The sequence below is a fragment of the Littorina saxatilis genome, linkage group LG2 (genome assembly GCF_037325665.1).
Source record: "Littorina saxatilis isolate snail1 linkage group LG2, US_GU_Lsax_2.0, whole genome shotgun sequence".
In the NCBI taxonomy this organism is placed as follows: Eukaryota; Metazoa; Mollusca; class Gastropoda; order Littorinimorpha; family Littorinidae; genus Littorina; species Littorina saxatilis.
Genome location: NC_090246.1, coordinates 28181016 through 28195754, shown reverse-complemented (window position 1 = coordinate 28195754; position 14739 = coordinate 28181016). Strand labels below are relative to the sequence as shown.

At 40.8% G+C, this 14739-nt stretch overlaps 1 protein-coding gene across 3 annotated transcripts in view; it reads right to left on the bottom strand.

Annotated features, from left to right (window-relative positions):
* The window catches only part of LOC138958662 (uncharacterized), a 131492-nt gene that overhangs the window by 99425 nt on the left and 17328 nt on the right, over nt 1-14739 (bottom strand). For all 3 annotated transcript variants that reach the window (XM_070329888.1, XM_070329887.1, XM_070329886.1), the window contains exons 2-15: nt 13528-13591; nt 13265-13346; nt 11191-11309; nt 9804-9968; nt 9283-9381; nt 8403-8530; nt 7497-7701; nt 6568-6719; nt 5200-5374; nt 4491-4669; nt 2977-3124; nt 2426-2617; nt 1137-1313; nt 369-551 (exon numbers count right to left, since the gene is read on the bottom strand). In XM_070329888.1, coding sequence (XP_070185989.1) covers nt 369-551; nt 1137-1313; nt 2426-2617; nt 2977-3124; nt 4491-4669; nt 5200-5374; nt 6568-6719; nt 7497-7701; nt 8403-8530; nt 9283-9381; nt 9804-9968; nt 11191-11309; nt 13265-13346; nt 13528-13591 — 2068 coding nt within the window. The remainder of the gene's footprint in view (nt 1-368; nt 552-1136; nt 1314-2425; nt 2618-2976; nt 3125-4490; nt 4670-5199; nt 5375-6567; nt 6720-7496; nt 7702-8402; nt 8531-9282; nt 9382-9803; nt 9969-11190; nt 11310-13264; nt 13347-13527; nt 13592-14739) is intronic.

Here is a 14739-nt window from a genome sequence, read left to right as displayed (position 1 = left end):
ATATATTTTTGTCCCTAAAAGCCTTGCTCTTGCGCTCTCTCTCTCTCTCTCTCTCTCTCTCTCTCTCTCTCTCTCTCTCTCTCTCTCTCTCTCTCTCTCTCTCTCTCTCTATCTACACGCCCTCAAGTCACATGCGTCTTCTCTCTCTCTCTCTTTCTCTCTCTCTCTCTCTCTCTCTCTCTCTCTCTCTCTCTCTCTCTCTCTCTCTCTCTCTCTCTCTCTCTCTCTCTCTCTCTCTCTCTCTCTCTCTCAAGGCCCTCAAGTCATGCGTCTCAACTCGGAACGTTATACATGTGTTACACTGAATACACGCCTTCTGGCTGATTTTATTTATCTGTGTATCTAAAGTGCCCTCAACATTTTCTCACTTTCACAAGTAGGTGCAGGATGAGACCAGTTGCCGTTAGTTTGGCAAAGAGTGTATCGAGATCCAACGAGATCAAAACCATCGTTACAGGTGTAGTTGGTGATGGTCCCAAAGCCTGTTCCGCTTCCTGTTACTGTGGGTTTCTCGCCATTGACAAGCGGGTCCAGTGAGGGGCATTGTGATGCTGTAAAAAACATGATGTAAACGTTTTTGTAACGAAAAACAAATGATTGTATTACACCCCCAAATGAAGAACTTTCAGCTGATATCAGAACATGAGTAAGCGTTTAATTATATTAATAGAATGTTCATACAATTCTAACCATGGTTGAACACAACCCTTTGACTCAGGTCTTACTTTTTCTAACATTTCATAAATACTTAACAAGTCATTGAAACTCTAGATTTCCATGTCATTTGATTACATTATGTGTCTATTGTGTATGATGTCTGCCTCAGTGGAAAAATGCAAAAATTGTAGGTGTCAACTATGACTTATGTAAGTGACGTGTTACATATGTAACCGAGTGCCGTAACACTACGATCACCTCGAAAGGCGAAGTGCAATCAAACTGTCATGCAAACCCGAAGGTTTCCATGAACATGCAGACAATCGGAAACCACCAGACCCCATCACAAACAGAATTCCACAATCCACCGGTGTTGACTTAAAGGCCAACAACTCGGGTGCAGAGTCTGCTGTGAAAGGAGCGGTAGCCTCCCCTGTCACACATAAATGGACATTCTGCTCCTAATGTTAGAAACCAACCTTCACAGGTTGGCCGGGCACTCCACATAGACCCGTCCCCACACGTGCTCGTATTGGAACCCGTCATGGTGAAGCCTTGGAAGCACTGGTAAGTCACTGTATCGTCGTATCGAGCATTACCAGAACCTTCAGAGATGAAGCCATTGGGGATGGCTTCTGGTACCCCACAGTAGATAACTGAAAGAGATAATGGGGTCAAATGGAAAATAAAGAGAACAAGCAATTACACTTTTTAAAAGTATACCCTGAATGATGTAAACAAAGAAAATTAAAATATTTAAAGCTGTCTGTGTGACCATGTGTGAGATTTCATGTTTGATTTGTTGAGTCAACAAAGTAACACATTCTCATGAATGGGATATCTCCTATTCTACTACACTACTACTTTTGTACCATTTACATAGAAACATTTGTGATATTTAATTGGACAGTTTAATATTTGCTCCATTAGATAGTTTTTCATCACCATTAAACCCTATCTTCATGGAGACCCTTTTACAATCTCCACAAAATTCCACATGGTTGCTCACATCAAATCAACTCATATTATTTTTCCACTCAACTTCTTCTAGCGCGAGAACAAATACGGACAGTCAGAACTTGAAACAAAATATTATCTCTGTTTTATTCCCGAGCACAGGAACGCATATTTCTACCAAGCTCAAGCTCTAGACGGAATCGAATCCGTTGACTATTCCCTTGAGCTTCAAAGATATCCGCTGTTTATCTGCAAGGTCTAAAAGTTGAACCTGCATTTGTGCCATTGACTCCTGCTGATAAATTATGTGCTCTGCAGTCAAACAAGGAATAAATGCGGATGATATGAAATTGAACGCCAACCAAAATTGCCTTGGAAAACTTCATCCCGTTCGAATAGTAATTTTTTCCTTTTAAAACTGTGTTTAGTTTTGAATACCAAAATCATTTTTGACTGGTATTCTGTATAGACCTCTCTCTCTCTCTCTCTCTCTCTCTCTCTCTCTCTCTCTCTCTCTCTCTCTCTCTCTCTCTCTCTCTCTCTCTCACTCTCTCTCCTTGAACAAATCTGACGAGCCTCTTCTTCAACTGAACAGCAGGGGATGCATTTCACCAAATGAGCAAATACTATCATTATGATGAAAGGTTGTTCGAGATATCAGTGTTTAATGTATCTTTCTATGAGTATTGCTAAAACATTCTAAAGCTACTAAATTCACAATGGCTTTAGAAATGACAGTTTATGCATTATTATTTCATGTATATTTTGTCTTTTCTTCTGGGGAGTGATGTGTTTAAAGCTGCTTCCTTACTTTGACAGGAGGGCAGCCGACTGACATTCCATTTCCCATGAAGACCACAACGAATGCCGACTTCAGTTAGACTTGCAAACTCTTCCTGCGCGAACGCGAAGCCTGTGTTACAGCTGAGAGTGACCTCTGAGTCGTAGTGTGTGTCATTGCTTGACATTTGCATGTTGTCACGGTTGGTGATGGCAGGGCAAGCTGAAACACAGGGAATGGTCATTGTACCAACAGACAATGCAACGGTAATATGTCATGTTTATCCTGGACAAACGAGGAGTTGTGGGTGCCTGCAGTACAATTAAAATCACAGGAAATGGTACATATCTTTTTATATTTTTGCACTTAGATACACACATTTTGCGATTAAATTATGTCGGCTGTTTTCGATGTACTCACACACGTTTTACAAAGAGGACCAATTTTCACCCAGACAACATGGTAGTATCTATTTGCTCAATAAATATGCCCCGTGAGCTGTACTAATAATAATTATACTGCAAAACATGGTACAATAGAAGAAAGCAGAAGCTTAGAGAACAGAGGAGTTGTGACCTTACCCAAGTTGTATGACAAATAGAAAAATCCATTTGTCTGCACCAAACTGGAGGTGAAGACGACGAAGACAACAGACCCTGTGGACAGGAAATTGGTGTTTGGAGCTTGAGGGGTCAGTTCGGTACTACCGTTGTTGTCACCGTCATAAACCTGTGTGAACAATATCGTTGCGATCAACTTTCTCTCCATGGCGTCATGTTTCTCAACTAAAAACTTCTAACATGAGCAACGACAAACTGAATTCCGAGGAGGGTGCACTCATTATTCGTATTCCTTATTTTGTCCGTACACTGTCACCTAAATGACATTCCCTTGTATGGGATCTTAACGTTAGTAAAGCAGATGATGCACGTTCCACAAACGGAAGCTTGACTCATGCTAGACAATGATCTAATTAATTACACTGCGAAAACAATTCCAAAACCAGAGTGCTTAAAACATCAAACATTCCACATCTGCATTTACCTTTCCTGAAGTCTTCTCTTCTTCTTCGTTCATGGGCTGAAACTCCCATGGCTTTAACGTATATTACCGTTTGTACACCACCATTTAGGCAGCCTTTTTTTTTAACCCTTTTGCTGCCAATCAAAACTTCCTGACGGCCAGGGAATATTGGAGTTCGGGGTGTAATAATTCCAAAAAAATTCTAGCTCCAAACTGGCAGTAGGTAGAAAAGTAAAACCTATGTTATTTTTAAAGGAAATTGAACCAAGAATCTGTTTTATGTATCTAATCATGGAAATAATGCACCAGTGCATGACGGGTATACCCGTCCTAAGGCAGTCAAGGGGTGTCAATGCTTAGAAAGCTCATGCCCCGAGCACAAATCCTATCTATCACACCGAGCTGAGACAGAAGCATCCTCAAGCTTCACTGAGACTCATTACTCTTCTTAAATTCGACGACCATCTCAAACAGATGTCTTAAATATTCTAAGCACAGTACAAGTGTCAAATATCACCCATTTGAAATCCTCTCGACATTGTGTGTTACGAGAACTCACCATTTACTTTTTCGAGACCTGCTGCAAAGGAAAATGATACATAAGACTGCAAGGTGCGACTAGAAATGTAAAGTTTGGTATGTCAACCGACCTCAACACCTCAGTTTACAAAGCAGACCTGGTAAAACTTCAGGTGTCACATTTTTTAACGGACTGAATGTGACTGCATTGCACACGCAGCCAGTAAAATATGTGACCCTCTACCACGGAATGAGTCGCATGTCACCTTTGCATGAATTTAATATTTTTACATTTTCCTAAAGAGTTTTTTATGCTCTATCCAGTGGTGAAAACCGTTTTAGAAAAGAGCAAAAACTGGTTGAGTTATAAGCCTGTGACTAAGGTGACCCTCACACTGTTACCAGACACTCCCTGGACTTATATTAAGCCTAGCGCAGAACCGCGCGAGGTGACATGCGACTCATTTCGTGGTGGAGGGTCACATATAATAGTCAGTAAAGTAATAAAACAAATCTGTATTCTGTTTTCTGAGGTTTGCAGCATATATCCTACCTTCACTGAGTCTTTCTCATCAGCAAGTTCAGAGATGGTGAATCGGAGCTGAAAGGCCCTTTGTTGCCCAAGGGGTGCGCGGATGGTGTAGGTGCACGTCACAGAGGGAGGGTAGTGCAGTGGGGGAGCATTGGGTGAAGTCACAAAACTATTTGCACGGCTGAACTCTGCCGAACACCCTGCATAACCAAAGGCAACTAGTGCTATTACATTGATCTTGCCACTTTAACATTACATACAATAAGTGCAGTTTTTATGAAGGGAACTTCTTAAAGGTGCATTATTGTTGCTACCGTTGATTACTTACTTTGGTTGTTACTATTAAACAACGTGACATTTCATCTTCATTAATGATAACATGTCTGGCTAATAATGGATGGAATGTTGTGTCCATATCAACACAAAAAAGACAAAGTTGGGCTAATAGTGTTAACAATCCACTTTCTAAATGTGTGTTGTGTGTCGCATAATTATGTTACATTGTTAGCTTCTTGATTATTAATTGTTAAACTGCGCCATAACAAAACTGCAACGTAAACCAGGTTTGGTTGCAAGCAAAATATACATTCAAACACACACACACACACACACACATACACACACACACACACACACACACACACACACACACACACACACACACACACACACACACACACACACATACACACTTACAGAGGCAAGAGTGCAAAGGTATGCGTTCACTTACCTTTCTTTACTCTGGCTTTGAACTTCTCAGGTCCCTCACACCCGTTGGAAACGAGGTAGAAAGAGAACATGTTGGAACGTGAGACGTAGGTATCCGGGAAGATCCCGAAATCTCCAACCAGGCTCAGAGTTTTTGGATCATACTCAAAACCTTCCCCTAATTCATTTTCCATAACCTGTAACACAGTCAAGAAATGATATTTAGGTTCTGAATACACAAAAACATTTTGATTTTATTCAAACTTAAAGGCACACTCCTTCTCGTGAAAATAGTTCGGCTTAATCTCTCGGATCTGGCTTGGTTTTTTTGTTGTTTTTTTTTTTACATGGGTAAAGACCATCCCTCCACATACTGACACATTGCTGCGGTGATTTGGAATTGTTTGATGAATATATTTCTGGAAAAAAAGCGCTAGTAGCTTTCATGAACTTACTTCGTACAAAAATTCACACCGTGTGTAGAGTGCACCCAGGCTGTTGATGTTTGGTATATGACCAAGTGGATGGATGGTCGAATCCCACATACAACTTAAAGACTGGCCAGATCTGAGATGGTGAGCCAAACTGTGTACACTGACACATAGGATTTAGCTTTACGGTGCCTTACTCCCCCGGTGACATTCATTTTTACAAATGACACCGGTTATTGTGTCAACTAACACGATTAGTACAACAACAAAAAACATCCAATTCTGCTCAGGACGTTGTCGGGCTGTCAATTTGTGTTTAGTTGTGTATGAATCCAGGTCGAATGATCCTTGTATCTAAACAATTGTCGAACGCTGAAGAAGAAGAAGAAGAAGAAGTATCTAAACAATAAGCCTGGACAGATTATGTGTGGTTTATATCTCTCATACTCGTCTAGACACAAAGGAAGAAACCTTTTAGTGTACAGTAGGTGTTTTTTTTGTCCACACAAAGCAGGGAATCTGAACAAAACAGACCACTCAACTGATCCATGACAAAATCATGGGATCAATTTTGGATCAACACCACATGCTTTTGGGTCAATCTTGGATCAACATCATATGAGCAAAGGGAGGTAAGGGCTCTATACGAATACAACATGTGTAATGGAGTAAGCGGGAGTTGTACGGAACCTTTCTCCTGGCACCTGAGAGATTAACAAGCATTGACATTAACATGCGACTTTTATCCTTTAGACTTTGAGGATGAAAGTCGCTCGTTCATTTCAATGCTTGTTATTCTCTCAGGTGCCAGGAGAAAGGTTCCGCCGTATAACTCTCGCTTACTCCATTACACATGTCGTATGCATATAGAGCGATTACTTCCCTTTGGTTATTTGATCTCTAAACAATGTTCTGCCTCATTTGGTTGAAGATTCTCAACATCATATGATTAAATCTACCTCCATTGTGATGAGAGATCCTTCCTCAGTGGTCACAGTGTAGTGACGAACGAAAGCGCGTGGTAACGAGCCATTGCCGTAGTGTGGGGAGGTCAGTTCGGTCCAGGTGTCTGTTGCCTTTACCGTGCGTTCCATGTGTGCCAACTCAACATCTGTGAAAAGAAGACAACTGAATCACTGACAGACGAATTGCCCATTACAAAATCATACTTCAGAGTTGTGTACACAAAATAAAAAATAAAACATTTTAAGATTACTTTGCAACATGAACACTGACAAAAATGAAATAATGGAAAACTGCTCCACAAACAACACGTGTCGCTCTTAGTGTTCCGACAATCTAAACTAAGGCACAAAACATGCCTCTATTTCATAACTCAATGGAGAGGTAATAATCATGCAGAGATTATACTGCCGCTATCTTTCTTACTGCCCCTACTCCAGGCAACAGAAAGCAAAGCAGACTAACAATAACGGGCTTTAGAAGTACCGTCCTTCTTGAGTATGCAATCAAGCACACACCCAAGATCTGTCCAGACTGTAACATTTGATAAGTGCATACGTATTTGAACACATTTGAAAAATCAACAGTCTCACTGATTGTCTGGGTTAAGTGAAACTGTATTGTTGAATTCATTTTCAAAATGTATATGTGCTGAAATTTAATATCAAATAAGAGCCCTAAAAACCAAAGCCAACAAACGTGCATCATTCCCTCTGTTTAATGACACTGTCCTTGCCTTTGTGCATCCGTCGTGTCTCTCATGAAATCACAATATAAACACAAACTTGAAGTATGTTATGGCTGCGATAAAATTATCTAACACGTTTACGGCATATGTAAAACTTAGTTAAAACAAAGAAGAAGAAAAAAGATTTCACACTGAATCGTCCAATTCAAATTAAAGAGAAAACACAAAGCAACAAACCAGGAGCCCAGGTGGCAACAAAACCAGTTCCCGAGGCACTCAGGCCAGCCACGCGCCTGACGATGATGAAGTTGTTGTATCCATACACCTTTTTGTTGGTCAGGCTCCCTGTCAGACGTTCCTGAAGCTTGCTGGTCATCAAGGAAGGACCGCCAGTCCATACCTCCACATAGTCCACGTCAGCCTCCACATTCACACTGGCGAACTGCACGCATTCAGAATCAATTAGTATATACATTAAATAACAACTTAAGCATAGGCACTTCTCAAATTACTTATATCATGCGATACAAGTATGCTAAAACGCACATTCACAAATCTAACAGCGCGTTCCACAAGACCATCCGAGTCTGAGTCAAAACACCAAACTGTGGATATTCACAAAAACTATATTTTTATTCTACTTAAAAGACCGCTGGGTCGAAGATTAGTGACTGTATCGTTTGGTTTTGTCCCAATCAAACGTTTCTATATAACATACCTTTTGTTTTTTTAATTTTAATTCTGAATGTTGGAATGTTGGCAGTCTATTTGTATGCGGAGTTTTGGTTTCAAGGTTTTAATATTTTAGTTTAGTTTGTTTGTTTGCTTAACGCCCAGCCGACCACGAAGGGGCATATCAGGGCGGTGCTGCTTTGACATATAACGTGCGCCACACACAAGACAGAAGTCGCAGCACAGGTTTCATGTCTCACCCAGTCACATTATTCTGACACCGGACCAACCAGTCCTAGCACTAACCCCATAATGCCAGACGCCAGGCGGAGCAGCCACTAGATTGCCAATTTTAAAGTCTTAGGTATGACCCGGCCGGGGTTCGAACCCACGACCTCCCGATCACGGGGCGGACGCCTTACCACTAGGCCAACCGTACCGGTGGTTTTAATATGATTGTGGTAAACTGACCTGAATGGAGATAGGCTTTCCTGGCTCGGTACCCTCTATGACCCAGGTACACGTGCTACCCGCTTCGTAGCCGGTGTTCTGGTCCAGCTTTCCTGAACTTTCATACTTGTAGAACATGCACTTCAAATCTGTATAAACACAAAATTCCCCCTGTCAGTACTGAAGACTACACACAGAGTTTGTTTCGTCACATAAATTTGCTTGTAATTTGATTAGTACCCAATGAATACATGAGATTTTGTTATCTTAAGTTGTACGGTTAGTGTTGATTTTGACAAACAAAAGGATCCAGACCCTTGCATTGAAGCTTTGGCATTTACGCAATATCACAAATACACATACAATTGGTTGATCTCAAAATTTATAAATCTGCAAACAATTGCTAACTGTGATGTATAAATCTGCAAACAATTGCTAACTGTTATGCAAAACGTACTGCCAAGAAGAACTGTGAAATTACTCGTGGTTCAAGTCAAAAAAGCATGCAGTGGTTCACATCTACAAAATGTTCAAAGGAATCAGGATTATCATACCTTTTGGTGAGGAAAGGAACATGTGTTCATCATATCTACCCATGAGGTACCAACAACACAGCATACGTCAAAAGACTTCATCGAATAGCTTTCTGTAAGTCTTGATTTATAACACAGTCGTACCAACTGAAGAAGAAACGTTTTTCAAATTTAGAGTTGCTATTGATGCCTAGAGACATACAGTCACTGCAGTAGTCTATAGACGACTATCTCAATCTGCATACAGCACTTAGTAAAGTTAATGATGATACTTCATTGCCGGTTCTATCCACTTCACATTGCTTAGGTAGGAATCAAAAGGTTAACAATTAAAAAATGCATATAATTCTTCTCAGTAAATTGCTCACCACAAGCACTTTCATCTGACTGGTCATCACAGTCGTATTCTCCGTCACACAGCCACTTGTTGCTGATGCACTTCTTGCCATCTCTGCATCGGAATGTTCCTGATAAAGACACCATCATAGAGTGCAATTGCATCATCGCTTCAACCCCAAACAACGTGTCTCTTCAAACTGTGAGGCCACTTCTAAGACTGCAGAACTGATCGTTTCCCGAATTACATATTATGTAACTATGCTCTCTCTTTCTTCTATCTTTCTTTCGATGACTAAAAAAAAAAAGCTTCATTTATAATCTGCTATATTGATTGTCTGTCAGGATAAATTAAATCGCGATTTCATTAGAGAGACTTAATATTACATCTTCTTGCAATAGTATGTACCTAAAGCACACAGGTGATTTTGCATTTAGAAATCCATGCATCAATCACATAAAAGAATTGGCAACCAATCTGTAAAATCATTCATTCAGCATTTCACTGACGACAAAACACAGGAGAGAAAAGATATTTGAGGTTGCTGTATACCTTTAACACAAGCTTCAGTTCTGCACACGAAGGGCAGTCTGGATGCTTTGTCTCTCTCTTGCCAGCGTCCCATGGGAGCAGTGGCTGCCACGTAAAATGGCGTGCTGACATTCACGTCTTTGGGCTGTCCTACGTCCCAGAACCCCTCACACACACCTTCAGCATCTGCACAGACAAACGAAAAACCCAGATTAGATGTCTTAAAATTAAACGTGTCCCTCCTTACAGAAATATATACCAATGTTTTCCGTAAGGTAGTATTTAAGCCTAAGTAGTGGGGGGAGGGGACACTTGGGCAGAAAGTAAAAAATCCTACTAGAGAATCCAGAGGCCGAAAAAATCATTGTGCTTTGAAGTATAACCAACAACGTACGGATTCAAACCTCGCGTGCACCACATTCTGCGCATGATGTCATCAAGTTTGAAGACGAGAATGCTGGAGTGACACACACGGCTGTCATCACATCATAAGCAGTGACCGCTCCCTATGAACCGCATTCGTGTGCCAGACTTTTCTGACACTACTAGCAATTAAGCAAATTAGCTTTTTCAGCACCGCGACCCTGCAGTGCGGATATGAATTTTTTCAGACCTGGCGCAGCACGGGCAAGAAAAGTTTGGTGAAGTATATGGGCAGTGTGCTCCCGTCATGGCTCCAGCGGCGCTGTCTGTGAAAAAGCGTTTGATCGTTGCCTCATAATCATATCTCAAAATATGAAAACTAAATCGCTTTGTGTCTCATTGGTCGATGGGGTTTCAAAATAAGACAAAATAAACGGAAACATAATATGGCAGCACAGTCCTTGAAATGTGTGACAACATGAGACAACAATAGCCCAAAAGCGAGTACTACACAGATCTACGAAAATCATTCTACCAAGCTAGGAATCTGCTGTTGAATCTTAGAACTATTTGGCCTTGTAACTAAAAATCAGCGTTACTGAATAAAATTTGCATTGGAGACAATGCAATCATCGCTTGACAAAGTAGTTTCCCTCCAATTTACTTACTTACTTACTTACTTACTTACTTACTTACTTACTTACTTGCTTGCTTGCTTGCTTGCTTGCTTGCTTGCTTGCTTGCTTGCTTGCTTGCTTACTTGCTTACTTGCTTGCTTACTTGCTTACTTGCTTGCTTGCTTGCTTACTTACTTACTTACTTACTTACTTCCTTGCTTGCTTACTTACTTACTTACACGCATGACCAGGCTTACCATGCAGTCGCCATATTATTGCTATTGGATCATAATTAATAATAATGCGGATATTGATATGGCGCAAATCCTAATACAGTTCTAAGCGCCTCACAAAGGCATACATAATAAATATCATGATAATGAAACGGTCCTACCGTAAAGTATGTTTCGACACCGTGCCCAGCTTACCTGTCTGATTGTTCGCAATCCAGTATAGCCCCCAGTCGGACATCCCGCGGTCGTGGGCCATCATGCCAACCGCCATCGCTTCCACCTCGTCTTGGATGTGAACCAGGCCTGAGCCATACCTGTCAACCAAGCAGTCATGAAGTGAGGTAAAAGCAACAACACCATAGAAATCGTCGTCCAACAATGAAGTCATCTTACCAGTTCTGCCGGCAAAAGTACTCTGGCTTGTTAAGATAGGCCTACTTTCTCTATGTCAGGCTTTAGTCAGATAAGGTTCAATGGTCATTTTGTTGAAATAGTAACAGTCATCATTTCCATATGACCATGTCGATACACAGCAGGTACCCTATGTTTCATGTTCCACATGTTACATAATTGTTTTTCGTGATAAGCATTGTGCAAAACGCCACAAATACGTCCTGGCATTTGCATGGCTGCATTTTTGTATCAGGTCATTCAACAGCCCAACTGCAAAGTGGGAATATTGGCTGAATTAATTTTGTTTGAAAATTATCACCGGTGTCGTTTTCATGTGGAACACTCTCGTAGACTGCTGATCCGAAATATACCTCGCCGTTTACATCAAAGGTTGCACCTACAGATACTGGCCCTTTCCTGCAAATAGTTTTACCCCACAACCAAATTATCATGTGAGCTTGCTCTGGGCAGGAAATGGGCTTTAAATTTAATGTCATATTTCTGTAGCCGTGTGGCAATTTCATGTACTGTTGTCCCTCTCTTTTACTCCCTGTCTATTATCTTCCCCTGACCCAAGTTGTGTCTCCCGCTAGGATTATTGTGTGTTGTAGCTAATTGTAGGTGTGTATGGAGGCTGGTTTCTTATTGGTTGATTGTTTGAACGGGTGCGCGCGTGAGTCAGATTGATAGCGTGGGCTAGAAGAGTACCCGGTGTGATTTCGAAGTGTGAAGACGTGTCAGTGTGCGTATCTTGGATTGTGATGTTTTAGTTGTTGTTGAACGATGTTTGTGCTTCTGTAATAATCAATGCAAGTAGTGTAGTTTGGGCCATTATAACTGTATTTTGGCGAAGGAGTGATTCGAGGATTGTTTAGAGAGACTTAGTGTGTGTGTTCAGTTGAACAAACGTTATAGAGCTGGGTTTATATCAGCGAGGTGACTTTCGACCGGGATCGTAATTCAAGTTCCGTCGAGTTGTGTGCGGCTGTATATTGAGGAAGGAACTACACTGCTTTCTGGTGTCTGCTTTCTGGTGTACGTTAATTAAAAGTCACGTTATCACAACCTCTGTCTTGGCGTCTCATTTATGCTTCCTGGCCTATTTCCCCCCTTCCACTCCACCCTATCACATTTCACATGTAGGAAGTGCAACCATTGTGGCGTTAAAGACATGATATCAATTTATAAAGAAGCAAGACGTCTCTTTTTGACCCTCTGTTTCAAATAGAGAATACTAGTACATGGCTTCCTATGTGATGCCAGTTTTACACGAGTTGTGTTTTTACATATTAAACTGCGAGCGAAAGCTAGCTTTTTAATATTTGAAAACACAATGAGTGTAAAACTGGTATCAAACAAGAAGCCATGTAGCATTCTGTTTATCCTACATAATGTACTTGCGTGTCTATTGCTCTGTTGTGTCTATTGTGTCTAAGCGCCCAAATTGAAGACGCTTCAAATGGAACCTGAATCTCTCCGAAAGCCTTGTGTAATCTTTGACGTCAAAGCATAAGAGACGTCACTCTAGAAAGCATAGCGTGACGTGTACGTTCTTAAAATTATTCCAAGTGTTCCAAGAACGACGTTTGTCTCGGTGATTCGGCATCACGGGCAGTGGAAAATCAGGTCCCTGCCAGACATTACCTCTTCATATGAACTGAGGTGAACGATATTGTTATGACATGAATGGTATCTCACACGTATGTAGGATAAAGCGAAATATCTTGTGTCAAAGCCAAACAAAGTTTGAAAATAAGTCATACATAGCATACAATAGCTGTCCATTCTTCTGCATGTCTCCCGAGGAAGTGACAAAGATCTTGTTTTAAACTCGGCTAGCTGAAAAAAGTATACGTCATAATAAAAGCATACGTACTTCTCACACATCTCCACCGCGTCATCGTACGCCATGGCCACGTCAACCAGCAGGTAGCAATAAGGTCCGTCAATTTTCCATCCTGAAGAACAAGCAGAGCCATCAGAAATTTCACGTACAATTGTCACAATGCCGCACATTTTTCACACAATGTCACTGGTATTCATAACAAGTATTAGTTATCAGCGAAAGCATATACTTGATTTAGTTTTTATTCTGCGGTTGAGCTAGGTTCAAGTGACCACTATTACATTTGGACTTACCGTCGGGGCACTCGAAAGTGATATTTCCCATTTTCTCTGTGACGACTGCAAAGGCGCAGGGAACCTGGAAGAGAAGGATCGAGAGATCTATTAATCAATCAACACAAACAATTAATCCCTCATAATACGGTCAATCGGCAAATCAGTCAATTGCATACATCAACAGCAGACAAAAAAGCAACAGCAACAGCCTAAGTCAGTAGGTGAAAAGAAAGGTTTTGTTTTTTCTATTTTTGTTTCTTTGATGTTGTGTTTTCTCTCTTTGTTTGTTTGCTTGTTTGCATTCTTGGCTATTAGACGTTTAACGTCCTCTCAGACTAACTGGAATTTACCGTGACAGGTATCTGTAATGCGAAGCTTCCTTGCTTTGTTTGTTAGTTTGTTGATTGGCTGTATGTTGGCTTGTTTGTTCTTTGTTTGGTAATTGACAAACTGGTGCTACAGCCAGCATAGCGTGCCAACCCTCTTTGAAAACGTTTCTTGAACACAAAAAGTGATGTAGGGTAGGCATACATCTAGCAGACAAAACCTTCTTGTTTTGATGAAATAGAATCTGGACTCTAGCAAATGCACAAAAAGTGCCACTGCTTCGGCAGTGTGTCGGCCAGACTGATTCGGTGGGTTTAGTTTTGACTTTCAGACCAACGAATTCACTGAATGCGACATCTTCAGTATTGTACTTGTATTAAATGTCGCACGGCGGCAAGATTAAGCGGGTCAAATCCGAACATCAAACACTTCAGTTTGGAAATATTCTGTTAAGGCTTTGCGTCAATATATTTCGACCTACAGGCTCTTTCTACAATGCAGTAATTAGGCGATTCATTGCTTCCAAACTTAGTATCAACATATTATAGGACATCACCATGAAATGCGGGGTACGATTTAGTTAAGGAAATGTGTGACATTTCAGAAATATATCTGAAGAGAAAGATGAGACTTAGCCGTTCAAAAAAATATTCATTACTTTGCTGGGTAAAAACAAAACCCGACAATTTCAAACACTTCTCAGATCTTAATAAAGATATATTCTGAACCGGTTAACACGTGGTTGAAAATAGACGATTATTGCTGACAAACGTGCAAGCGGTCAGTTGGGGTTGACCTCAGTTGACCTCAGTTAGCTCTCTGCTGTTGATTGTTCAACACAATACAATACAATACAATACAATAACTTTATTAATCTCTAAAAGAGAAATTGCATTGCTGAGC